Genomic DNA, 27,211 nt, shown 5'->3' with positions numbered 1-27,211 from the left:
AGAAAATATATGTGTACAAAGTACTTAAGGTAGTACTTGCCAAGAAGTAGCAGCTATTATTAATAGCTTGAATTATGATTTTAAATTTTGGGGGATTCAGAATTACAGTGGTAATAATGTGATAATGGTTATATACATTTTATAATATATAAGGTTGTTAAGATCTTTTCAGATTGACACAGTGACATGGCATACTCTCAAGAACCTTCAGGAAGCTGACTACCAGTTATGAGTCTGCAACATTCTGGTCATATCTTTTTCACTTAATTACTAAGCAAAGTCATTCTACTATCTTACTAGAATAAGTTTTTGGTCCTTAAGAATTATAAAAATTTCTCCCTGGCTTGATAATAAAACTTGAGGGCACAGTTGCATTTATTAGAGATTGACATCAGGTTTTTTCTGTGCTTGTAAAATATGTGACTTGTATTAAACTATGCCCTGGCTCTTCTGGATCCTCCCACCCAACAAAAACCAAAACAAACATTCTTTCTGGATAGTGTTTTGTACTTAAGCCGTGTGATTTTGTTGTTAATCTTACTTTTGCAGACCATCAGCAGAGCCTTTATGAATGGCAGTGCGCTGGAACACGTGGTAGAATTCGGCTTAGATTATCCAGAAGGCATGGCAGTAGACTGGCTTGGGAAGAACTTGTACTGGGCAGACACAGGAACGAATCGAATTGAAGTGTCAAAGTTGGATGGGCAGCACCGACAGGTTTTGGTGTGGAAAGACTTAGATAGTCCCAGAGCTCTTGCATTGGACCCTGCTGAAGGGTAAACAACTTTTATGTATGCGTTCTTTGCAACTGTGTTGCACATAACCTAATTATGGATTGTATTTTTGATATCTTAAGTAGTGCTGATTAGGAATCTGATAACTAAACCATAAGTAGGCTTTATTTTAAAACCCTTTAGTTGAGGGGTGCCTGGGTGGCTCAGTTGCTTAAGCATCTGACTCTTGATTTCGGCTCAGGTCATAATCTCAGGGTCATTAGATCGAGCCCCGCTTTGGGCTCTGTGCTCAGCATGGAGTCTGCTTGAGATTCTCTCTCTCCCTCTTCCACTGCTTGCACTTTTGCTCTCACTCTCTCTCTCTCAAATAAAATCTTTAAAGCCCATTAGTTGAGATTTCACTGATTTAGAATAAGTTCGCTAAATTTTGCTCTTGTCATTACTAACATTAGGTAGAGAAAGATTAGTGAAATGGATTAGTATTTAAATATTACCAATCATACGTACATGCTAATAAACGCCTTTTTAAAGGTATCAAGTTGCATTTGCTTGCACCCTCTCTCAAGTTAAAACAGATTCCAAAACCCACTGAAATAATGCCATGTACTAAGAAATAGTTGCATTTTAAAAAGCTCCATTTTAGAATAGTCATTAATTCAAAATGGACAATTAGCTTGATCACTGTTATAAGCTTAGAGAACTTTGATATTAAATAGTAAACTTTTCAATAAATAGTAAGTTGTTTATTTACAGCATGTTATGTTTTTCAAGGATAGGTGATCCTCTTACATGAATTAGCAAGTTTTAAAAAGCCAACAGCTAAGAAATCTGGAATTTGAAGAATAATTCCACTTTTATTTATTTATTTATTTTTTAAAAGGTTTTATTTATTTGTGAGAGAGAGAGAGAGCGCACAAGCAGGGGGAGTGGCAGGCAGAGGGAGAAGCAGGCTTCCTGCTGAGCAAGGAGCCTGATGTGGGACTCGATCCCAGGACTTGGGATCATGACCTGAGCCGAAGGCAGACGCTTAACCGACTGAGCCAACCAGGTGTCCCAGTAATTCCACTTTTATTTTATTTAATTTTATTTTTTTAAAGATTTTATTTATTTATTTGACAGAGAGAGACACAGCGAGAGAGGGAACACAAGCAGGGAGAGTGGGAGAGGGAGAAGCAGGCCTCCCACGGAGCAGGGAGCCCGATGCGGGGCTCGATCCCAGGACCCTGGGATCATGACCTGAGCCGAAGGCAGACGCTTAATGACTGAGCCACCCAGGCGCCCCCCAGTAATTCCATTTTTAAAAGCAGAAGTTAACAGTTTGAACATATAAGCATATTTACCATATATGTAATTAAAAATAGTTTCTTGAAATCACATTAATTGCATTATTAGCTAGTTACCATCTTGTTAGAAGGCCATAGCAAAGAAAGTTCTCTGTGCTGACATGTTGTGGTTGGATTATGGTGATCTGCACTCTAAGCATTAGTTACCAGACAGACAGATTTAATAGCTGGGACTAAGGACGCTAGTTTATGTGGCTGCTGGCAACCGTGACATTTCTCTCACAGTCGTTTCTCCTTGCTTCTTGTGTTCATGTGCCTGTCAGCTGACAAGTGCAAATACAAACAAAGCCCAGGACTAACTTTAATTTTCAGAAAAGCATGTTCATGTGTTGCTGTCAAGTCAGCCATCAGCTGACAGGCTGAGGAGTGAGTGTGTCCTCAGGTATTGGATGAGAGGTGGCATGTGGAGTGCTTTCCTAGTCCCAGTCCTCAGAATGTCTCAGAACTAGAACCCCCACTAGTTTGCTTGAAAAGGCATTTAGCTAAGGATTAGGTTCTAGTTCTCGCTCTGCCATGTGACTGAGTTGAAGAAATTAGATCATTCACATTTATTGCTTTAGCCTCTTTACATCTGTAAAAAGCCTGTACTGTGGGGTGCTCTAAGGTCAATGTGAAAAACTTGAAAAAATAAAACAAAAGCAAGAGAGTATTCTAAAATTTCACAGGGATTATAGTCGTAGTGTCACTGCCCAGCTGACACGATAAAGGGTGATTCCTCGCTCTTATACATATATTATGTTCCCTTGCACTGTGTGACCAAATACATTTCAAACTTTGCTTTTTAACTTCATTTAAAGGCTATTAATTTTTACCTTTGATGTACTACTACAACTTGTTTTTGGGGAGAATTGATTATATAAGTCGAAAAATAAGTCTAAAAATTTAAAAACTCAAATTACTTGTGTTCAGAAATATACAAAAAGATGTAAAAATATTTTATTCAGAAGTGAATCAGATTCTGAGACAGAGCTTTAATTTTTTGGTATCTTCTTGAATATTAGTTTTATAAATGCAAGAGCAGCAGTAAGGAAATGATTGGTTTATTTCCAGTTTCTGGGTTTTGGATGGAACAAATTCATTGGAAAGACTAAAGAAAGCTGACTTACTTCCTTTTTAGGATATGAGAAAAAATATTTAGTTGAGGGTGCCAAAATAATTGAAAAAATTATAACAATGATTTGGTTTTGTCAAATTCTTTGTTTTAAAGTATATTTTCTTTATTTAGTTACTATGCATGAATATGGCCCTTTCTCCCAAATAACCAAAAGTCAAATGTTAAATATCTATTGTTTTGAATTTAGATTTATGTATTGGACTGAATGGGGTGGAAAACCTAAGATAGACCGAGCTGCCATGGATGGAAGTGAACGTACTACATTAGTTCCAAATGTGGGGCGGGCAAATGGCCTAACTATTGATTATGCTAAAAGGAGGCTTTATTGGACAGACCTGGATACCAACTTAATAGAATCTTCAAATATGCTTGGTAAGCTGTATTTCTTTTTATTCAGACAGATAGTATGTTATTCTTTCTATGCAGAAATCTGTGGCTGCTATCTACTATTGGTTAGGTACTATTAATAGAACTTCATATGAGTGTCTAGATTCTTCCTCTGGCATTGTATCCTGTTTATTATTATTAATAGTGGGCCAGGTATTGGATTCACATCTCTTTATTTTGTGGAAATTTCATTATTGTTGGGCTTGTAATGGAATTTATAACTCCCTAGATATTCCTGAAGTGACTTTGTACTAGTAAAATACAGTATATTCATTTCCATCTTTTTATTGAAGGAAGAAGAAAAGTTCAACTTACAGACCCTTATGGAAAGAAAATAAGACTGCAGTCAAAATAGATCATTTGTAGGAGTTTAAACAAACTCAGTGATTTATAGCAAGAATATAAGTTTGAGGCATGGGGTCAGACTCCAGATGGATTGATTTCAGAGGACTGGTCTGGTTTTAAAATTGCTTTTAACTAAATTGTTCTATTTTAAATTGTTTACAAATGTAATATTTTATATGTTACAATTTTTTTTTCTTTTGGCCAATAAGACTTATACTCTCACATGTTTCATACCTCTGCTTCTGCCCTGTCTGCTGCCTTTCTGAAAATAGGACTCAACCGTGAAGTTATAGCAGATGACTTGCCTCATCCTTTTGGCTTAACTCAGTACCAAGATTACATCTACTGGACAGACTGGAGCCGACGCAGCATTGAACGTGCCAACAAAACCAGTGGCCAAAACCGCACCATCATTCAGGGCCATTTGGATTATGTGATGGACATCCTCGTCTTTCACTCTTCTCGACAAGCAGGGTGGAATGAGTGTGCTTCCAGCAATGGGCACTGCTCCCACCTCTGCTTGGCTGTACCAGTTGGAGGTTTTGTTTGTGGATGCCCTGCCCACTACTCTCTTAATGCTGACAACAGGACTTGTAGTGGTAAGCTGCATTCTCCACCCCAAAGCAAAGTAGAATTCAAGGAGAAAACAGGATTTTGAAAACACTGTGTAGTTCATATTCTTTCTAGAGTAAAAAGTTGTCGAAGTCCAGAGTTGATCGTTTGTTTAACAAAAGAGAAAGACTAAAGATGGAAAAATGCAAGTTTTTGTAACTTACTATTTGATGATAGCTAGTTGCTGTTATGGAAAAATTGATATAATAAAAAAATTAAGTCTTTTACTTTTGAGCATTAAATATTTAGTGCACAATTGCATAGCTTCATTGAGAAAGGCAGTCAAACATGCATTACTCTATATAATTTATATTTATTCATTTTTATAAAAGAAGAGCAGTAAAAACAGTACAGCAAAGAAAATCTTCAAAATACAACTTCCTTGTCCTTTGAAGTTCATAGAATAGACTAAAGGTAAAAAATTTAAGTGTATAAGAGGCCAAGTGGAAAATGCATATGAGTAAATTTAGCCTAGTATGAAACAGTTGTAAATATATGGGGAACTAGAGAGCATATGCTCTGAACGTAGTGGGTGGTTGCTACTTAATTCCAGTTGATGTTACCAGATCTCCTCATCCAGTCATGAATCCAGATTTTTTTTTTTTTGGCTGTAATATCTTCTGATATTTAAATATTAGCAATACATATTACATATTAAACACACATAACCGCACACACACTGTGCTAATAACAGCAAAACACAGTGTGTAACAAACATTGTTGGCTTGGGGTAACCTGGTTTATGACTCAAGTATATGTGAAGGCCCATGTCTTGATTGATAAACAAGAACTAATTGGTAGATATGATAAATAGAGAATTCAATTAGAAAGAGTAAATTCATGGCAGAGAATTGTAGGATATGGTTCACTAGGATAAATGGTAACAAAACTGATATAGAATAATAGATTAACTATTAATTATTCAATTAGTAATATATAACATGTATAATAAATATGTAATATAGAAAACATTACATATAAATAATATAAATATATATTATATATCATATATAAATATATAAACATATTTAAGTATATTGTATAATTGTAGTAAATAATATAACAAATAATAATATGATATAAAATAATATTAACTATTCAATTAACTATTGAAATTATTCTGTGCCTGAAAGTATAAGAAGTCACATAGGAAAGGATTCAGTGTGTTCTGACACAAGGCTTCAGTTGTGAAAAAGACTATACATTTATAGTTTAATGATTTGGAGTCTTTGCCACATATTAGTTTTGTGTTTTACTAAAGCAAGTCACATAAATTTTGTTTTATGTGTGGGGTGTGGGGGCTGGGCAGAGAGAGAGAGAGAAGCAGATTCCCCGCTGAGTGGGAGCCTGAAGCAGGACTTGATTCCAGAACCCTGAGATCATGACCTGAGCTGAAGGCAGACGCTTAACCCACTAAGCCTCAAGCCACAAATTTTTTAAGCCTTAAATTTCTCATTTGTAAATGGGAATAATACTAACTACCGTGTAAGGTTGCTTTGAATATTAAGGTATCACCTGATTTGATTGCTGTGTAGACAGTATTTGAAGAGAAAAAGACGTGGTAGCAGGGAAGTCATCTAGACTGGTGTGGTAATCAGGTAGACTTGCTTGGGATGGTGGCAGTGGTGATGGAGAGAAGCTGTGGATTAAAGGTATGTTTTGAAGCTAGAGTGAACAGAACTTATGAATGGGTTGGATGTGAGGAAGAAGAGGAGGGAGGGAGCAAGGATGACTTAGATTTTTGGTTTGAATAGTCGATAGGAGATAGAAGACTAGAGAGGAAGCCTCGTTTTCAGAATGAAATAAAAAGTTTATTTTTCAGCATGTTTGTATTGATTTTCTTATGGGACATTGAAATAGATACATTAAATAGGTAGTTGGATAGAAGAGGGGAGACATGAGGTTGGAGATAAATAAATTTTGGAATTGCTTCCATGTATTTAAAATGGGTGAGATTACTTAGGGAGAAGGTTTAGAGCTGGGTCAGCAAACTTTCTGTAAAGGGCCAGAGAGTAAATATTTAGGCTTTGTGAATCATACAGTTTGTCATACCTGCTCAGCTCTGTCCACTGTTGCATGAAAGCAGCCATTATCAAGACATTTCTAAAATGTGTCTGAATTCTGATAAGCTTTCTTCCAAAACAGTCAGCAGGCCAAGATACAGCTATAAGCTATAGTTTGCCAACTCCTGGTGTAGAGACAGGAACGGATCTGGTAACCTAAGAAACTTTGAGGAGAGAAAGCACAGCCAGAGAGGTAAAAGGAAAAGTAGGCACCAGAAATAAGATTGTTCCCAAAAAGAACTGTGTTGAATGCTGCAGAGGTTGAGTTAGGTGAATCCTAAAATAGTATCCACTAGATTTTTGAATAAGGTGGTTATTAGTAACCCTTAAGAGTAATTGCAGGGAGATAATGGTGAAAGATTAGAGTTGGTCAGAATGTGAATGGAGAAAGGGAAAGGGAGGTAGTACCTTTTTCAAGAAGTTTGACTTTGAATGGAAGGAGAAAATAGAGGTAATGACTGATGGAGGATGGAGACAAGGGGAATATGGAAAGACCTTTTGAGATCATTATTTTAGCTGCTGATATCTGTGCATATTAGTTGGTAAGTGAAGGCCATGAGAAATCAGTGCTTCCAGTCCCTAATATCCGTCTGTCTTTGGCTACCTTTTGGTGATAGATCACTAGTGTTTCAAGAGACTTTCTATTGTGTGCTCTTTCTGTAATGAGAACTATTTAATATTTGTGTAGAGATATGTTAGATTCCAAGGCAGATTATGAGAGAATTTTAACACAAAGTACTTGCCGTCAGAAAGTTTTCCAGCACTGTGTGGGATTTACTCCTTGACCTGTGTTTCTTTCTTTTTTTTTTTTTTAAGATTTTATTTATTTATTTGAAAGAGAGAGAACGAGCAGGGGGGAGGAGCATGGGGAGAGGAAGAAGCAGACTTCCTGCTGAGCAGGGAGCCCTGATGTGGGGCTCTGTCCCAGGACCCTGGGATCATGAGCTGAGCTAAAGGCAGACACTTAACCAACTGAGCCACGCAGGCGCCCCTGACCTGTGTTTCAAAAGTGAAACCCGATTGTGTTGTTTCTCTGCTCAAAGCCTTGCCAATGGTTCGCCATTTCACACAAAGTAAAAACCTAGTTCTTACAATGGCCTATGAGTTCCTACATGATCCATACCCTACACTTTGCATCCCTCCCCTTTTGCTTCTCTAACCTCAGCTTCTACTCTTCTCTCCCTTGTTCTCTTCGTGACAGCCACACTAACCTCATTGTTATTTTCATATATGCCAGTACTTCCACCTCAGGACTATTGTACTGCTTCTTGCCTTTTGAAATGTTTTTCCTGCAGATATTTACATGGATATACTTTACCTCCAAATCTTTGCTTAATTGTGACCTACACAGTGAGACCTGGTCTACCCTATTTAAAGCAAATCATCCTTTCATCCTATCTAGCATTGCCAGTGTTCTTTACCTGTACTTTTTCTTTTTCCTGTAACACTTATTACTCTTTGATATCCTGTACAATTTATATACTCTAATACTTATAACTTCTTTATTATGTTAATTGTTTTTGTCTGTCTACTGGAATATAAACTCCCTGAAGCAGCATTTTTTGTTTTGTTTTGTTTTGTTTTGTGTTTTCACTTATACATCTTAGGTGCCTACAACAGTGCTTGGTAAATAGTAATGATTCAAGAAATCATTGTTAAATAAAAGGATGAAGAAGCAGGACAGGTCTTGGAAAAATACATGTGCTCTTCCATTCAACAACCTCGTGACCTTGGGGAAAAACTTAACCTTTCTGAGTTTGCTTACCTAAAAATGGACGTGATAATTTTGGGGATTAACATCTAGAATGATGAGTGACATGTTGGGAGGTCCTAAATAAATGTTTGTTTCTTTTCCTTCCCAATTCTCTGAAATAATTTTATTCTTTTACTTTCAAAAATTATGGCTACAGGGCTCTCCATAGTTATTGTCATCTAATGCTTATTTCTTTATGTGTTTATTCATTTATTCTTTCAATGAATATATATTGAATGTCTGCTACATACTGGGCATCATTTGAGCCAGTGGAAAATGTAGCAGTGGATGAAATAGACATCGGTCTCTGCCCTCATGGAGTTTCTATTCTAGTGAGACAGATATTGAACCAAATAAGTAAACTATATCACAGATTAGAAGGAGATAAATGTTATGGAGAAATATTAAGAGCAAGAAAGGGTGAGGAGGAGGATTGATTACAACATTAAATATGATGATCAGAGAAATCCTTACTGATAAAGTGACATTATGTCAAGAACTGAGAGAGGTAAGGAAATGAGAGCCAGCTGGATATCTGGGAGAAGACCTATTAAGTAAATGGGATAGCAAATGCAAAGGCCTGAGGAGGGAGACTGTCTGGCATATTAGAGGAACACCTAGGAGGCCAGTGTCGCTGGCATAGAGTGAATAAAGAGATTAAGTCATGGAGGAAACAGAAAGCCAAATTGTGGAATCCCTTGTTCATTACTGAGGTGGGATATCTCTATGGCAGCTTGGTGCAAATTAGGAAAAGATGTTTCCTTTGAGCAGTCATAGGCACATAGGTGCATGGCTTGGTTAATGTCGTGTGGACTGGAACTTGGTCCCTACTCAGTGCCCTTGGCATAGTGCACAAATGGCGCAGTCAGATGCGATGAACTTGGCCTTGTGGTTTATGAAGGTCTTACACAAGAGCATCGCCTCCCTTTAAGCTGCAGGTGAACAATTGTACCTTCAAAAGAGAACTGAAAACCTCCCTCCTACGTAACACCTCATCTTCCAGCTTGTGTGTGTAGCTGTCTTCATTGTGGGAATGCAAAACTCAGACAGCCTGGATGTCAATTTTTAAAGTACCGTTTTGCATTAGATAAGGGGGTTAGAGGTTATATAAATTAAGATGGATTTAAGGTTACAAAATTGCATATTCTTTGTCCCTTTAAGCACTGAATGACTGAATCAAGTCTTCATTGAAATAAGTCAGAACATTAGCTTCCTCTTAGAAATATTGAGCCAATCAATTGTAATTGTTAATGTCATCCATAGACTTTTTGAAACAAGCATTTACGGCGCCTGGGTGGCTCAGTAAGTTAACCGTCTGCCCTTGGCTCAGGTCATGATTCCAGGGTCCTGGGATCGAGCCCCACATCAGGCTCCCCGCTCAGCAAGGAGCGTGCTTCTCCCTCTGCCTCTGCCGCTCCCCCTACTTGTGCTCTCTCTTTCTCGCTCTCTGTCAAATAAATAAATAAAATCTTAAAAAAAAAACAACAAGCATTTATTTGGAGCCATATTTGGCTTTACCTTAATCTACATTTCTAGAACACCTAACTATAGAATCTAATTGAAGATTAAAACTTGATTAAAAAAAAAACCCAGTAAAACATAGTAGGAGCCAAATATATATTTGATTAATTGTTTCCCAGGCAGGAAAAGTTGACAACTAAAACTCTGGAGTCTAAGCCTCATTGTATGTCTTAGTATAAGTGGTGATTTTCTGTTGGAAACTTACAGTTTAGAGCCTGCCCCCCCCTTTTTTCTTGATTTACAAGAAAGTAGTACTGCCAAAAAAAAAATTCTTAAAAAAAAAAGAAAGATAGCTACTCTGTTGTGACATGTATTCTTACTACTTAAGGCATGGGTTCTACTAAAATTGCTAAAAGTTGTTAAGTCAGTATGTGATGGAGTCGACTCCAGATAATGAAGGGTTCCAGTGGGATCGTTGAAATACTTACTCAGTCTTCCAAGCTGGGTATGGCTTTTAGCCAGTGAAGACCTTACATAAAGCAGAATTTCTGTGTTGTGAATGTAACATTGTGTGTCAACTATGCTTCACTTAAAAAAAAAAAAAAGGAATTTCAATGTTGTGAATACCAAGTTTCTTTATGAATACCAATGAGTTTCTTTGGGATTGAAGTCAATTGTACATTTGGGGGTAAATGTAAAGTAAACCAGGGAACCACACATAATGGAGTTGTGAAGAGTGGGGCTTAGGAAGAAATAAAGCAAGGAGTTCTGGATTGGCCATTTATGTTTATATCCATGAGAAGGACAAAATTCTACTGGATTCAGTAGACTGAATACCAAGAGAATAGAGTATAATTATGGAATTTTTATATAATGTTTTAATGAAGATGTTCAAAATGCTAGTAGACTTTGAAGCTGTTGGTAGCACTGCCAAATGCTGTTGTTTTCTAGATGTTTGCCTGCATTAAAGGTAATTACATAGTAATCAGTGGCTTGGTCCCCAGGAAAGGGAAATTTAAGTCTCTGTTGCATTTCCCCATTTCATAAGTTTAGGACATCATCTTAGCATCAGAGCAGAATATGTTTTAGTGAGAATATAAATACAAGGTTTTTTTTATGAGGATTAGAGTTAATGAACATAAAACATTCGTTATTACTACTTTTGTGTGTGTGTGTATGTGTGAGAGAGAGAAAACGAGAGGGAGGAAGAATGAGGAGAGGAGAGAGAGATTTTTACTGGTCCTCTCTTCTTACAGTTATCACATACACACAGTGCAAAATAAAACCTGTATCTGCAGTCCATGAGGGTTTGTTTAATTTCTATTAATACCAACTTTATTATTGCTATTACTGATAATAATAAACAAGTTATTTTTACTTTACATTTATATAATTTCTCATTGAAGTGTAATTGACATAATGCATTACAATTTTAAAAGTATCTTCATGGGCGCCTGGGTGGCTCAGTTGGTTAAGCAATTGCCTTCAGCTCAGGTCATGATCCTGGAGTCCCAGGATCAAGTCCCACATGGGGCTTCCTGCTCAGCAGGGACTCTGCTTCTCCCTCTGACCCTCCCCCTTCTCATGTGCGCCTCTCTCTCTCTCTCAAATAAATAAAATCTTGAAAAAAAAATAAATTATCTTCATATATGTTGTAAAATTTTTATAGCAACTCAATGAGCAGGACAAGATAGCTATACCTTATTTTAGAGTTGAGCTAACTTTGACCCAAAGAGGTTCAGTGACTTAGTTATGATCAAGTGACTAGACAGTAAGAGAGCTGAGACTAAAACCAGTCTTAAAGGTTCTGCTTTGACCTATGGAAGCTAGGGTTCCTGCCACCCAGATGAATAGGTTATGGAAGAGTAGGATTATTTACTTGGTAGACAAGGAGAATTTTGATATCTTTACCAAATGCTTTTTTGAAATCAAGTCTCCTTTTATACCACTGTGGACAAGATGGAACAAAATAGGCTAGGGGACTGTGTCACTGGGTGAATTCATAACTGGTTTGGTAGCATGGTGCTGATTAGTGTCACCTTGAGGAGAGTTTCTGGAAACATTCCAAAGGGTTTTGTCTTCAGCCTTACCTCTTCAGCATCTATGTGTGTTTTGTATGAAATTCAGGCTACAAGCTGATCAAATACTTGGATGATACAAGACTTAGAGTAATTGTGTTTCAAATCTGCTCTTTTCTTTCTTTAAGCTCCAACTACTTTCCTGCTCTTCAGTCAAAAAAGTGCCATCAACCGCATGGTGATTGATGAGCAGCAGAGCCCTGACATCATCCTTCCTATCCACAGCCTTCGCAATGTCCGGGCCATTGACTATGACCCACTGGACAAGCAACTCTATTGGATTGACTCACGACAAAACATGATCCGAAAAGCACAAGAAGACGGCAGCCAGGTAATTCAGGGCTCAGTTCAAAATCTGTTTCTTTGGCCGGGTAATTGGAGTAACCAACCATCCTATTTTACTTAATTCTTGAGAGAGAGAGAGAGAGAGAGAAAGAGAGAGAGGGAAACTAAAATTCTGGACCTAGTAGCTTTTTATCCTCCTAATGATCTTTGACTAAACAATTGATGATGGTGTTGGAATAAAAATTGTATAAGGAAAATTTATGCTCATATATTGGTAATGACTTTGTCAGTGCCACTCACACCTGTTTATATAGTTTTTTCCATTATGGTTCCGTTTACATGGAATGTTAGAAGCTTTGAAATCAAGTAGACGTTGGTTTTGATCTTTGCTCTGTCACTCACTAGGATTCTTACGAACTTTTTTTTAAAGATTTATTTATTTATTTATTTATTTGAGAGCAAGAATCCTCAAGCAGACTCCCTGCTGAGTATGGAGCCAGACATGGGGCTTGATCCCAGGACCCTGAGATCATGACCTGAGCCAAAATCGAGAGTAGGCTGCTTAACGGACTGAGCCACCCAGGCGCCCCACTTATGAACTTGCTAGCTGAAAACTATGCAAAGCGTATAGCCCACTATCTGTGACATAGGAGGTGGGGACTCAGTAAATAACAGTTCTGTTATTATTAACTATTTTTAGAAGGTTCAGAGGATAGGAAACCTATAACACACTCTCAGTAAAATTAAAAATATCTAGGATATGTTATCACTAACCTAATGATGTGGGGAGGCTATTATTTGGTGACTATGGGATGGAAATGAAAATACTATCAACAAATCTTGTCTATGCTTACACAGCAGTCACGATTTGCGTACTGTTATCATACTACATGATTTTCTGTGGCTAAGCAGTTTTAGACTGGGATTACTATAATTATTTGTCTTCCTTATAGCAGTGATGTTGGATTTTGAGTGTATCAAAATTTAGGGAGACTGGATTACTAATTTTTGATGTCTTAATATCTCATGAAAAAAGGGCGAAGAGATAATATATTTAGGGGCTGTTGAGGGATCCTTGAGGGGGTATAGTTATAGTGGTGTTATTATACAGCCGAGGACACAGAAGATAAATGAGATAGCCTCATTAAGATACATGTTACCTCAGAGTTGCCAAGTAAAAGAAATATCATTTATTTGGGTAGGGCAGATGAACTAAACCTCTCTAATTGCTTTGCTTTGTTAAAAAAAAATGTTTTTTCCAGTGGTTTGAGGATTGGAGCAAGACATGACTGGTAGATGTGGTTTATAGTCCTAATTGCTCTTGTCTCTATAAGCAGTTTCTCCCCTTCAGCACTGTTGACATTTTTTAGGCCATGTAAGTCTTTGTTGTGGAGGGATGACCTGTACATTGTAAGCTGTTTAACAGCATCCCTGACCTCTGTCCACTAGATACCAGTTAATAGCCCCATAGGTATGGCAATCCAAAATGTCTCTACACCGTTCCAAAGGTCCCGAGTTAAGAACCACTGCTTTAGTGGTATTTCTAAGGGGTGGTTCTGGCTCCATTTGTCTCTAGTTTACAGGAGACAGCTGCCACCTCCTCACTCTGATCAGTGCACTTCAGGTTCCTTGAGCAACTAATACGGCCTCAGCTCCCTCATCTGCCCCATGTCATAATAACCAAAGGGAACATCTGAAATGCATGGTATCAAAGAAGCACATTACCCATAAAAAAATGTATTAAGAAATGTCCGGTGAGACTGTAAAGTTCCTTCTCAGGTTTGTAACCATGGACGTGTAAGCATTGTGAGTGATCACCTCAGGGCTCTCTGGCTTGGAGTCTAATTTTCTATGTGTATGTCTTTTTCTTTCCCTAGGGCTTTACTGTGGTTGTGAGCTCAGTTCCAAATCAGAACCTAGAAATACAACCCTATGACCTCAGCATTGATATTTATAGCCGCTACATTTACTGGACTTGTGAGGCCACCAATGTCATTAATGTAACAAGATTAGATGGCAGATCAATTGGGGTGGTACTAAAAGGCGAGCAAGACAGACCTCGAGCCATTGTGGTGAACCCGGAGAAGGGGTATGTTACTAAAGTTCAGCTCATGTGTTATTTACCTTTAAGTATCCTGTGCTCCAGTGAAAAACTCGATATTCTCCATCCACCTGCCCCTGCCTTTTCTTATATACTTGCTTTCTCTGATTTTACTGCCTAGAATTTCTTTCCTTAGTCACTATTGCTATAGTTCTAATTTCTAACCATACCTTCAGGACCATTGGAACTTCAACATCCTCTACGAAGTTTTCCTTGATCTACCCCACCCCAGGCAGGTGTGATTTTCCCCTCTCCCAAGTATCCAGCCCTCTGTATCTGTGCCTCTCTAGTTATGCTTAGTCCTCTACCTTACACTTAATTGTTTTTCAGGTTATATTTTCTACTAGACTTCAGGTTCCTTTATGACAAGAACTAATACGTTTTCTTTCATTCAATACAGAGATTTACATTTGGTCAACAGTACTTATTTGCACCTGAATGAATAAGGAATTCATCAGGGGAAGTAGCTTATTTCAAAAGAGTTACAGGAAAGAGATGAACTCTAGAAGTTAAATATGAGAAATAATTCATATGTGACTTATTTTTAGATATGAAATAGACTGATTGAAGAAGGAATTTAAAATTTGGTGTTCAGGTCTTCCTGGTTAACTGTTCTTTTATTTCTTTTATTTTATTTATGTATTGTAATATTCCAAAAGCATAGGTATGCCTGTGTCTGTCACTTCATTTTATTTTAAAGTAATCTCAACACCCAATGTGGGGCTTGAACTCACAACCCTTGGGATCAAAATTTGCATGCTCCACCCACTCAACCAGCCAGGCACCCTTATCACTCATTTTATTAATCCATGAAAATTAGCTCCCTAAGAACTTCTATGTGCCCTGTGTTACTATTATTGAACGTAATAAAAGTATCCCATGGCCTCTAAAAATATATATTTTAAAACTTTTAAAAATAAGATTTTAAAATACTCCTTTATTTTAAGAATATTCTCATTTTGTATGGTTTCTTACTTTGCTGAACTTATTGTTTCTTCTTTTCTCTTCAGGTATATGTATTTTACCAATCTTCAGGAAAGGTCTCCCAAAATTGAACGGGCTGCTTTGGATGGAACAGAACGGGAAGTCCTCTTTTTCAGTGGCTTAAGTAAACCAATTGCGTTAGCCCTTGATAGCAGATTGGGCAAGCTCTTTTGGGCAGATTCAGATCTCCGGCGAATTGAAAGCAGTGATCTCTCAGGTACCCAAGAAATGTATTTCCTTATTTTGAGTTATTGAGATGATTCATTAATAGAATTTGTATTTTTCTTCCATTGTATTATTTTTATGCACGTTTCTTTACAGTTCTATTTACTAAAGGGTGGTTAGCATCATGTTGATTGGGAAGTACTTTTTCTTTTTTTTTTTTTTTTAACGATTTTATTCATTTACTTGACAGAGACACAGCGAGAGAGGGAACACAAGCAGGGGGAGTGGGAGAGGGAGAAGCAGGAAGTACTTTTTCTTCAACCATCAACATGATTAGTTCCTCTCTTATCTAATAATTTCCTAATTTTCTTGATTTGGGCTCTGTAAATAATGTATTTCTAATGCATCACTTCTCCCTTCCTAATTCTTATGCTCTAGTTTATGTTCTTACCTTCTCTGGCCTCAGGTTCTAGCCAGTGAAATCTCGTCCCTGCTGATTTTCCCCCCTGAAAGCTTATACACTGTTCCTAAATTAATTTTCTGAAGCGTGGTTTCTAATCATGTCGCTGCTATTAAAAAAATCTTCAGGATAGTCTCATAACCTGAAGAAAAAAGTCTAGTTGTATTTTCACAAACCCATCGTCAAACTCAAATAATCATACCGTTGTTGGTATTTTAACCAAATTAAATCATTTGTTGGTTCTTCATATTTACTTTCTTATTTGTCTTCACACCTCTGTCTACAACATAGTTACTTCACCTCCACCCCCACCCCGAATTTCTGATGTCCAAATAACTCTGTGTGGCCTTACTAGTGATCAGGTAAATGAAATTAAAATAATACACTATTTATGTCTACCAGAGTGGCAAAAATATGTTAAAGTTGATTATGACCAATATTGGTCAGAATGGTAGAGAATGGCATGCTCTCATGTACTTTGGTATAAGTGGAATTGGTAAGATCTTTTTGGAGGGCAATTTGTCAGTGAATTTCCCTTCTAGATAGCTTTTTTTTTTTTTTTTTACAGAAATACCCATTTGTACAGGGATCCCTGCTTAGCATTATTTATAATAGTCTGTCACAGGCAAATACATTCTGGTATATCTAGTGTATAGAATATTACAATCATTCAAAAAAATGAGGTAGATTTGTGTGCACTGACATAGAAGGATAATTTTTAAAAACTAGGTTGCATAACAATGTTTATTAAGACCTAATTTTGTTTAAAGTTTATTTATTAAAGATTTTATTTATTTGAGAGAGGGAGTGAGAGAGAGAAAGAGCGGGGGAATAGCAGAGGGAGAGGGAGAAGCATATTTCCCCCTGAGCAGGGAGCCCGATGATGTGAGGCTCGATCCCGAAGGCAGATGCTTAACTGACTGAGCCACCCAGGTGCCAACAAGTTTTGTTTAAAATTTAAATTAATTTTATATATGTATACACACACACACTATATTTGATGACAGCTTGCCCTCAAAATATTTATACTATGAAAAAAATACATATTTATACTATGTATACACATGTGTACATATACACACATACCAATAGGTGTACATACTGTTAAGAAACATGAGTATATATGTTTGTATTTTCCTCAAGGAATAGGCAAGGAGATACACCTTGAGAAAGGTCTGGAAGGCTAGCGTACTAATATGTTAAGAGTATTTATTTCTGTATCATTTGAATTTTTATATGTTTGAATACATTTGTAATTTTTTTAAAAACTAGAAAATGCTCTTATCTTTTCAGGTTCAAATGCCTCTTTCCATTATGCCTTCTCTGAGTCTAGTCATGCACACATTTATACATGTGTTTACACATACCTCACATGGTATATTCTTTCCCTCATCTGATCACCTGTAATCTCTTATGTCACCTCTAATTTGAATAATAGTTATTTATGTTAGTGTTTTAATTCTTACTAGTCTTGAGGGTGGGGTTTTTCCCCCTTCTTTCCTTTTCTCTCTCTTTTCATTTATGATGTTTGTTTTTCATTTTAAAAGTAATACATGTCAATTAAAGACAGTTTAGAAAAGAAAAAGAGAAGAAAAAAAATCCAAAACACCATCATTAGTAACACTTAGTAACACTTTAGCTTCCATTTTTTTAATGCATTTTTTTCCAGTCTTAATTATGAAATGGTTCCAACATACAGAAAGTATAAAGTTCCTGCCATCAGCTTTGTTAAATCTAGTGTTTGGGGCCATATGTGCTTCCCTTCCTCCTTGTCTTCCTTGAGATGAACCATTAGAGAGAATTCTGAAGCCCTTACGTATTCCTTCCCAATTCTTTTCTCCTCCCTCTTTTCCCTGAGGTAACTTTTGATGTTTTTCATTGCCATGCATATTTTGTTCTGTGTGTGTGTTTTTTACCATACATACACACATATGCATTTAAACTTTTTTTTCACTTTTTAAAGTTAATATAATAGTCTCATGTATTCCTTTGTAGCTTGCTTTTTTCAGATATATCATGGATTTGAGATGATCCCTGTTGATCCACAGTTCTGTGTCATTTATTTTCACCACTAAATAGTATTCATTGTATGAATCATTCTACACTTTATTCTATCTAAACTGCTGTTCCCAGTATTTTTGGCATTAAAAGCAGTGCTTTAGTGAGTATTCTTGTGCAGATATTTGAACATTTCTCTGTGGCCTAAACCTTGTAGTAGTATTGCTATGTAATGTGCTATGTATACATTCACCTTGAATAGATACATCCAGGTTGCTGTTCAGGGATTATATCAATTTAAAATCCTCACCAGAAGTATAGGACTTGTCCCTCCAATATTTGGTATTGTTGGACTTCTAAATTTTTACCAATCCAATAGTTTAAAAGCTATATCTCATTAATAAAATTGCATTTCCCTGTTTGATATTAACTTATTGGTCATTCATGTTTCTTCCGTGAATTGCTATTTATTGCCCATTTTTCTATTACTGATTTTTAAAAATTCTTTAACAGACTATTAATCCATTATCAAGTTACATATATATTGGAGGAGAACTGGCATGTTTAAGAAATTCAGTCTTTTCATCCATGACTATAGTATATCCCTCCATTTGTTTAGGTCTTGTTTGATAATTTTTAGTACATCTTTACACTTTCCTCTGTAGAGAAGGATAGGATATATATTGCATAAATCTTCTTCCAATTTGTAATTTACCTTTTCATTCTTCCAGTGGCATCTTTAGATGAAAAAGAAGTTCTTAATTTAATGTAGTGCAGTACAGTTTACTAATTTTTCCCATTATGATTAGTGCCTTTTAGGTTCTACTTAAGAAATCTTTGCCTACTACAGAGTCACAAAGATATTTTGTGGGTTTTTTTTTCCCTAAACTTTGTTTAACTTTTCTCATTGAAATCTGTGACCCATTTGGAATTTATTTTTGTGCATGTTGTGATGTAGCGATTAAAAAAATTTTTTTTTCCCATATTACTGTTTCATTTAACATCAGTTTTTGAGAAGATGATTCTTTCTCCACTGTTCTCTAACATCATCTTTGTTATAAATGAAGTGACTGTATTTGTATGAGTCTGTTTTTGGAATCTAATGTTCCCTTGGTCACTTTGTCTTATGTGATATTTTATTGTCTTAATTGTTACAATGTTATAACAAATTTATCTGGCAGTGTTCGTCTTTAGTATTTCTTTAAGACGGCTCTTGATCCTTTGTATTTCCATTTACATTCTAGAATCTGCCTCTGAGTTTCCACTAAAAATGAAAGAAACCTAGTAGAATTTTGACTGGGTTTGCTTTGAATTTACAGGTCAATTTAGGGAGAATTATTATTTTTTATAATATTAGTCTTCCAAACCATGAACATGGTATATCCATTTATTTAGAACTTTAATTTCCCTCAATGTTTTATAGTTTTCTGTGTAGAGATCTTTCCCATCTTCCATTAGAGTTATTCCTTGGTATTTGAGGCTTTTGAATGTTTGTGGTAAAGAGTATTTTAAATTTTTAATATTTCATTTTCTGACTATGGCTGGAGTATAAAAATAGTTTCCTTTTGTCTCCCATTCTGTTATATTGAGCTCATTCCCAGGGACCTTGCTAAATTCAGTTGTCTGTGGTTTCTTAAATCATTTACCTACAAATTAATGAAAGTTTCTTTTTCCTTGTTGCATTATTGCACTGGCTAGGACCTCCAATACAATGTTGAATAGAGTAATAGAATCCTTGGGTTTTTTGGTTTTGTTTTATTTTTGTTTTTCTTGATTTGGGGGAAAGCATTCAGTACTTCATGATTAGGTATTATGTTTGCTAAGGTTTTTCTATAGATCACATTTTTATCAGATTAAGGAGATTCCCTTCTGTTCCTAGTTTGCTAGAATAAATCAAACTTGGCATGATACATTTTCCTTTTTATATATTGCTGGATTTTGTTTAATTAAGATGTTTGTGTCTATGTTCATGAGAATGATTACCCTATAATTTTCCTTTCTTATAATGTACTTGACGTTTTGCCTTCAAGGTTACATTGGCCTCATGAAAAGAATTGTTTCCTCTTTTTCTATTTTCTGAAAAAGGTTGGTATAATGTTGATAGTTGGGTTTTTTTTTTCTTCCTTATATATTCACAAACAATCAAACACTTTTGTCATGGGATCTCTTTCAGCTTTATATTTTTAGCCTCCCACAGAGCCTTTTACTACGATTATATTTAGTACACGCGTAGTTTATTGAGTAAATGAACATGTCTTTTCATTGTTGGTTCCAGTGTTTTACTTATAACTGCCATTAAAGTAGATCAGGTCCTCATCATGTCTGGGATCCTGCATTGACACTGTTGACAGCTCTTTTTTCTTAAGGACCACTTGAAACCATCCTTATGTTACCACCAGCTAATCTTTTTTTATTCACTCTTACTATTTTAGGTTTAATTTTAATTTTCATCAAAGTGATACATGTAAATATTTGTGGAAATCAAATGCTTCTACTTAGTTTATAACAAAAAACAAGTCTACTGTTCTACGTACTCTCAGTTCCCATTCTGAGGCATCTGCTTTGTTATAACTTGCTTTAAAACAGCTATTTCTTGGTTTTTCAGTTTTAGACATCACAAATTGACTTCCTTTGATGGAAAATAAAATATTTGCTGTCTTAAACTGTATAGCCCCAAAATACTCATATGAACTCTCTTCCCATCCTCCCAGGATAGTTATAATTTTTAAGTTCATACTTAATTGTTATTTATGGCTATGAAAATATTACCATTAGCATGTTTCTTTCTATAGCTTTTTTCCCCTGAAGTTAATCTTGTCTAATGTAAATATTGTTTCAGTACCTACAGAACAGATGCATCAAGCAATCCATCTTTTTTCTTTTTAATTGGAAGCACTACCTCTTTATCATCTTGCTCCAATCTGGATTTGCTTGCTTTTTAAAGGCCAGCTTCCTTTCACTATTATTCTGGAAATGCACTTGTCAGTCTCCTTGGTGCTGAAACCTGTTTACTTGATTCCATTTCTCAGGCTAATTTCTTTTTCTTGGTAGAACACATCCTCTGTTAGCTTCTTGAAAGGAGTTTATAGGAGGTTAAATTCATTTATTTGTCTGAATTTTTTTCCCCTCACACTTGGTTGATAATTTGGATGTATATAGCGTTCATGTTCCATAACTATTTTCTCCCAGTTTTGAAGGCAGAGCTCTGTTGTCTTCTGTTGTTGTTGGGAAGTTTGATGTCATTGTGATTCCTGACTATTTATATGTGATCCTTTATTTTCCCCTCCAGAAGCTTTTAACATCTTCTCTTTTTCCCAGATGTTCTAGAACTTAATGATAATGTGCCTTCATGTGATCCCTCCCTGACTTCCCTCTTTGTTTCTTTCTTTCATTGAACTGGTTACTAGGTGAGTCCTTTCTATCTGGAAACTTACATCTTGAGTTCTGGGAAGTTGGTTTTTGTTTTTTGTTTTTTGTTTTTTAATGTTTCTTTAATGATTTGTTTTCTCATTCTGGAACTTTTACTCAGTTGTTGGATCGTGACTGTAACTGTATTTTTCTCACATACTATCCATCTCTTTTATCTTTTTGTTCTGCTTTCTGAGAGAGTTTTTCAAATTTATCTTCCAGCCCTCTTTTGGGATTTTTTTCCAGGTATCATATTTTTAATTTCCAAGGACTCTTGTGTTCTGGGATGCCTTGCCCCCATCAAAACATCCTGTTCTTTAGGTTTTTGTTGCTATTGATTTGGTTTTTTTTCTGCTTTTAATTCCATCTGTTTCGCTAAATTCCTTTATTCTGTTTTGGGCTTTGAATATAAAAAAGTCATTTTCTTTAAATATGTGGTGATCCTTAGTTGTCTGTATTTAATAGTGAGGCATTAAAATGCTGCCTTTCCCATTGCTGCAGCCTGTGAAGGAGTGGACATCTTATGGACACCTGGCTGTTTTCTAATGGGACTCCAAGGTGACACTATCTGAAGTTCTTTTTTCTTGGATACCTCAGGTTTTTTATTTGATTATTGTTGTTTTTGGTTTGTTTTTCCTATAGGGATATCTTCTGGTCTTCTGTAGGAGGATAAAAGCTGGCTGCTAATATTCTTGGAATCTAGTGGGAAAAGGGCACAACTTATATTGGAGAATCTCACCAGTTAGAAAGTAGACTTTTAATTAATTCCCCTGTAAAATCCCATTTTTGGCACTACCTCTTTGTCTGGTATGTTAAAATCTGGTTCAGCCTCTTTAGAAAATGTATCTTCAGTCTTCTAGTAAAGGAAGGGAGGAGACCCAGGAGCTGAATAACTTCTTGTACTTCTTTTCAGTCAGTCCTTTTCTCTCAGCCCCAACCATGTAACTCTTCCTTTTGCTCCATCCTAAATTACCTGGTGCTTCCAGTTTCTGAGCTAATTGATTTTGTTGTTGGCTTCACCAACTGCAGGCATTTAGCTTTCTCTGGGCTACTATGTCCCTGGTCTGCTCCAACTTCTGAATTTTATATCATTTTGTGCTCTGCTGTCCTGTTTGTCCTTATGGATTATACCTTAATTTTTTACTACAATTTTAGGAAGGAGCCTAAGAAAACTTGTGTTTAACCCACCTTGGATCTGAATGTTGACTTAGGCAATGCCTTCTCATCTGGAATATCTCCCCGTTTTTCTCCCTTTTTAAAACTTAGCTTTATGCTTGCCTCTTTCCTAGAACTTTCCCTGATATTTCTAAAATACAAACTAATGCCCTTCTTTGATTAAACTCTCATCACTTAAGAACCATGAATATGTTCTATAGATATTTGAAGGACTATTATGGGGAGCAGGGAGGGAATGAATATTTTTTTTTTCTTTTTGAATGAGGGAGAAACGGGATGGAGAGAGTGGGGCACAGATTGCAACACACTGAATGAAAGAATTTTCTTATAGTTCAGCAGAACAGTTGCCTGTTAAGAGTTAACATCCCATATCTGGGATGTTGTAGAAAGAATTCTTACTTTGTGGTGAGGTTTGAACCAGGTCAGTCATTTGAATGAGTCATTTTTTTTTGAATCAGTCATTTTTTCTGTGTTCTGAGTGGCCAGATGGAGTGTGGGTGGAGTGGTTCTTCACAGAGGCCTCAGGTATACTCAGCAAGTAGGGGAGGCCAAGAGTTCAGAGCTCTGGGCTCTAGCCAAAGAAGTCCCATTTTTATCTGATTTATATGTTAAGGCTTTTCATAAAATGTAATTTGAGAAATGGACTATGCTTTAAAAAATTTTTTTGAAAGTTACTCTGTTTTTTCCATGTTTCTGTGAAGTAGAGTATTTACTATGTATTGGGCACTTACTTGCTTTTGTTTGTACTTAAATGTCTAGTCTGTTCTCTGGTATGTATATATCTTCTCAGAATGATTTTTAATTTTTGTGATAGATACCTTATATTTTCTATTTCAGTACTTTTGGAATCTAACTGGTATTTGATCAGTAGTTGCTGAATGTGTGATTTGACCCACATGAATCATTGCTATTGCACGTTCTCCTTTCCAAGGTGCCAACCGGATAGTATTAGAAGACTCCAATATCTTGCAGCCTGTGGGACTGACTGTGTTTGAAAACTGGCTATACTGGATTGATAAGCAGCAGCAAATGATTGAAAAAATTGACATGACAGGCCGAGAGGGTAGAACCAAAGTCCAGGCTCGAATTGCCCAGCTTAGTGACATTCATGCAGTGAAAGAGCTGAACCTTCAGGAATATAGTAAGTGCTGATGGCATACTGTTAATTGCAGGACTCATGTTTGTTATAAGAAATTAAGATAGAATTAAGATGTTCTTCTGTGTCTTCTTACCTTTTTAAAATTTTACTTCTTTTTTTTTTTAAGATTTTATTTATTTGACAGAGAGAGACACAGCAAGAGAGGAAATACAAGCAGGGGGAGTGGGAGAGGGAGAAGCAGGCTTCCCACCAAGCAGGGAGCCTGATGCGGGGCTCGATCCCAGGACCCGGAGATCATGACCTGAGCCCAAGGGTGATGCTTAACTGAGCCACCCAGGCGTTCCTTCTTACCTTTTTCTTTAAAGATTTTCATGCACTTTTAATTTTGCCATTTTTTAAACTCTGTGTTTTTAAAGCCTTACATCAAACTCACCTGGGAGCTTTTTCAAATTAAACACCTTTTCCCCATAAAACAGAAGTGGGGGAAAGAAGTGGTCTGGCTCATTTTCAAAAATTTCCTCAGATACAACAAGGACTGCTTGTCAAGCCTTCTTTCTCACCTTCAGCCCCTTTAAGAATACTGGTATAAAGTATATATTTCTTTTGATCCCTGTGTGCCCCCATAGTTTGAACAAAAGCAATAAATATAATTATCTTGGAATAACCTTATTAAGTAAAAACAAATTAAAAATTAGTGTGTTCAGAAGTTTTTGAAATGAACTTAGAAAAAACTGATTAACAAATGCTTTGTTTTCTTCCTCCTAGATAAATTTCTCAATTCTCAGCTTAGAAAAGTACCCATAAATTTTTTTTTAATTTACTGAAAGCTTTTAAATATGGCTAATCATCTTGCCTTAATTTCTTGTTAATATCAAAAGACTCCTCATAGCAGTCACTACTGTGGGTTTTGTGTGATTGTACCAGGAATGCTAATGTTAAATGAAATATTAAAGAGAGAACTTTTGAACGCTTGAACTTCTCAACCTGAGGCTTTCAAATCAAACTGGAATATGAAAGGAGAATAGTGGAATGAGAGCACCATTGCTTGTTCAGGTCTTCATTTTGTTGTCACTGTTTGTGAACTTAGAAGTTAGAGGCATTTGAGAATTAGAATTGTTGTCATTCTAAGTTAATGCATGTGACTCATGCTGAACATTTAATAGAAATAAGGCCTTAATTTCTAAGTTATTCAGTTGACAAATGAATATTTTATTGCAGAAAATCTCAGTGGAGGTTTTCAGAATTTTAGGGGGGATGTCTTTTTTTGTAATTAAATACTTAAATAAGGTTTTATATTTGGAAAAAACTTTTTTTTTTCAAATTTCTAATAACATTAACAAGAGTGAGATTTTTGTTTATTAGAAGTGTCATGGGGGCACCTGGTTGGCTCAGTTGGTTAAGCGTCTGCCTTCAGCTCAGGTCATGATCTCAGGGTTCTGGGATCAAGCCCTGTATCAGGCTCCACTCAGCAGCAAGTCTGCTTCTCCCTTTCCTTTTGTGATCTCTCTCGCTTTTGCGCTCTCTCGAATAAATAAATAAATAAAATCTTTAAAAAAAAAAGTGTCATGGAATTAAAAGGTTGTGCTATATGTAGGTTGTGTATTCTAGTGTAATATGATTGATGTCTGTTTTGGGACATCTGTGTAGTATAACCTATCTGCTCAGTTACCTATCTGCTCTAGCTGCCTCCCTCAGTCTCATCAATACACACTGAAGCAGGACTGATGTGTTATTGAGAACACAGATAATAAATGGGTGGCTACATTAGATGCTGGTATTCTGATGACAGATGTCAAGTTGTTTACAACACAGGCTAAGTAGAAAATTCAAAGCAACTTCATTAAATCCAATTTGTAAAACAGACTTTGAAAAGTTGCCTAAGTTTGTATTTATTTAATTTATCCCAAATTTAAGGAAATTAAACATTAGTAACATTGCAAGTTACCTTTTGCAATTGACTAAGCAAATAATTTTGATTGAGTGGTTGCAATCCATGTGAACTTAAGTTTTTTTCTTCTAACGTAACAACTCTAATTTTCCGTATTTCATTAAGCTACAGTTTTTTGAGTAAAATCATCTTTTAGAAAGGTAGAATTTCTGAGTTAAAGTCTTTGGAAGACTTTTTATATTTTAAGTAGAATAATGTCCAGGTCTCTGCATTCTCCTTAGCAATGTTTTTAGTTTCAATAATCAATTTTTTATATATATAGATATTTAAAGACAGTGGTTAATTTTGCATTATTAAATTGTCCTCATTTTCTTGTAATTATGTAGGGATACAGTGAGGAATTATATTGTTAGTGGGATTAAAGTCCAAGGTAATTTTACATTTAGTTTTTCTTGGTAATTCATAAATAATTGATTTTGACTGAGCTGTCCTTTCTTCCCTTCCTCCTTCCCTCCCTTCCTTTTCCTTCTTCTTGTTTTTCTTTTTCAGGACAGCACCCTTGTGCTCAGGATAATGGTGGCTGTTCACATATTTGTCTTGTAAAAGGAGATGGTACTACAAGGTGCTCTTGCCCCATGCACTTGGTTCTGCTTCAAGATGAGCTATCATGTGGAGGTAAATATGTTATTTTCTTGTGCAGGTCCAAATGCCGATTAACATGTTCTATGACTTAATCTGGCATTCTGTGATTTGGCAATGAAATTGCTCTTTCTCCTAACTTGATTAGTCACTTACATTCCATTCATCTGTACTATCTTAGCCTTTTGGGTTATTCTGAGAGGGAATCCATCCTAATCTTGGGAGTAAGGTGGAAGTGCCCTTTTTGGGGGGAAATTAATCTTGTGAATGAATGTATTTCCTAATAATAAAGTAGCTTTTTTTCACCCCAGAGAGTATCAAAATGAATTAATTCTACCTCCTGTAATCTCCATCTACTGAATTCTAGATTCTACCAAGTTTACATATCATTGCAGGAAATATATCCAGTGAAAAGAACATTCTTTTATTCATACCTGTTGGTAGTTCCCTATTGTTTTTACTTATTTACCTAGCAAAAAAAAAAAAACAACAAACTAATATCACTCTAATAATGGAGTGAAATTGGTTCACTCACTCATGAGAGCATAACAAATTGGTACATTCCTTTGTTAAAGCATAGTGTGGTGCCTGTCAAATAAATAAATAAAATCTTATTTTTTTTTAAGAATTTTTATTTATTGGGGCACCTGAGTGGCTCATTCGGTTAAGCATCTGCCTTTGGCTCAGTTCATGATCCCAGGGTCCTACGATCGAGCCCTGCATCGGGCTCCCTGCTCAGCAGGAAGCCTGCTTCTCCCTCTCCCACTCCCCCTGCTTGTGTTCCCTCTTTCACTGTCTCTCTGTCGAATAAATAAATAAAATCTTTAAAAAAAAAAAAGAATTTTTACTTATTTATTTGACACAGAGAGAGAGCACAAGAGAGGGAACAGTAGAGGGAGAGGGAGAAGCAGGACCCCCCTGAGCAGAGAGCCCAATGCGGGGCTCGATCCCAGGACCCTGGGATCATGACCTGAGCTTGAAGGCAGCCGCTTAACTGACTGAGCCACCCAGGTGCCCCAATAAATAAAATCTTTAAAAAAAACAGTGAACTTTGTTATATATATTTTACCACAATAAAAAAATAGCAAGTGTTTCCATATCAAGGTCCTAGGTTGTTA

At 36.2% G+C, this 27,211-nt stretch overlaps 1 protein-coding gene across 2 annotated transcripts in view; it reads left to right on the top strand.

The window, feature by feature from the left end:
- LRP6 (LDL receptor related protein 6) overlaps positions 1-27,211 on the top strand; it is a 171,342-nt gene that overhangs the window by 116,627 nt on the left and 27,504 nt on the right. For both annotated transcript variants that reach the window (XM_006733076.3, XM_081821238.1), the window contains 8 exons: positions 550-776; positions 3,379-3,563; positions 4,196-4,522; positions 12,019-12,221; positions 14,053-14,264; positions 15,287-15,477; positions 23,399-23,608; positions 26,004-26,129. In XM_006733076.3, coding sequence (XP_006733139.2) covers positions 550-776; positions 3,379-3,563; positions 4,196-4,522; positions 12,019-12,221; positions 14,053-14,264; positions 15,287-15,477; positions 23,399-23,608; positions 26,004-26,129 — 1,681 coding nt within the window. The remainder of the gene's footprint in view (positions 1-549; positions 777-3,378; positions 3,564-4,195; positions 4,523-12,018; positions 12,222-14,052; positions 14,265-15,286; positions 15,478-23,398; positions 23,609-26,003; positions 26,130-27,211) is intronic.

Source organism: Leptonychotes weddellii, chromosome 5, assembly GCF_054177405.1.
Source record: "Leptonychotes weddellii isolate Sample4059 chromosome 5, ASM5417740v2, whole genome shotgun sequence".
Taxonomy (NCBI): Eukaryota; Metazoa; Chordata; class Mammalia; order Carnivora; family Phocidae; genus Leptonychotes; species Leptonychotes weddellii.
Note: the sequence above shows the minus strand (reverse complement) of the source record. Positions and strands in the feature narration are given on the sequence as shown.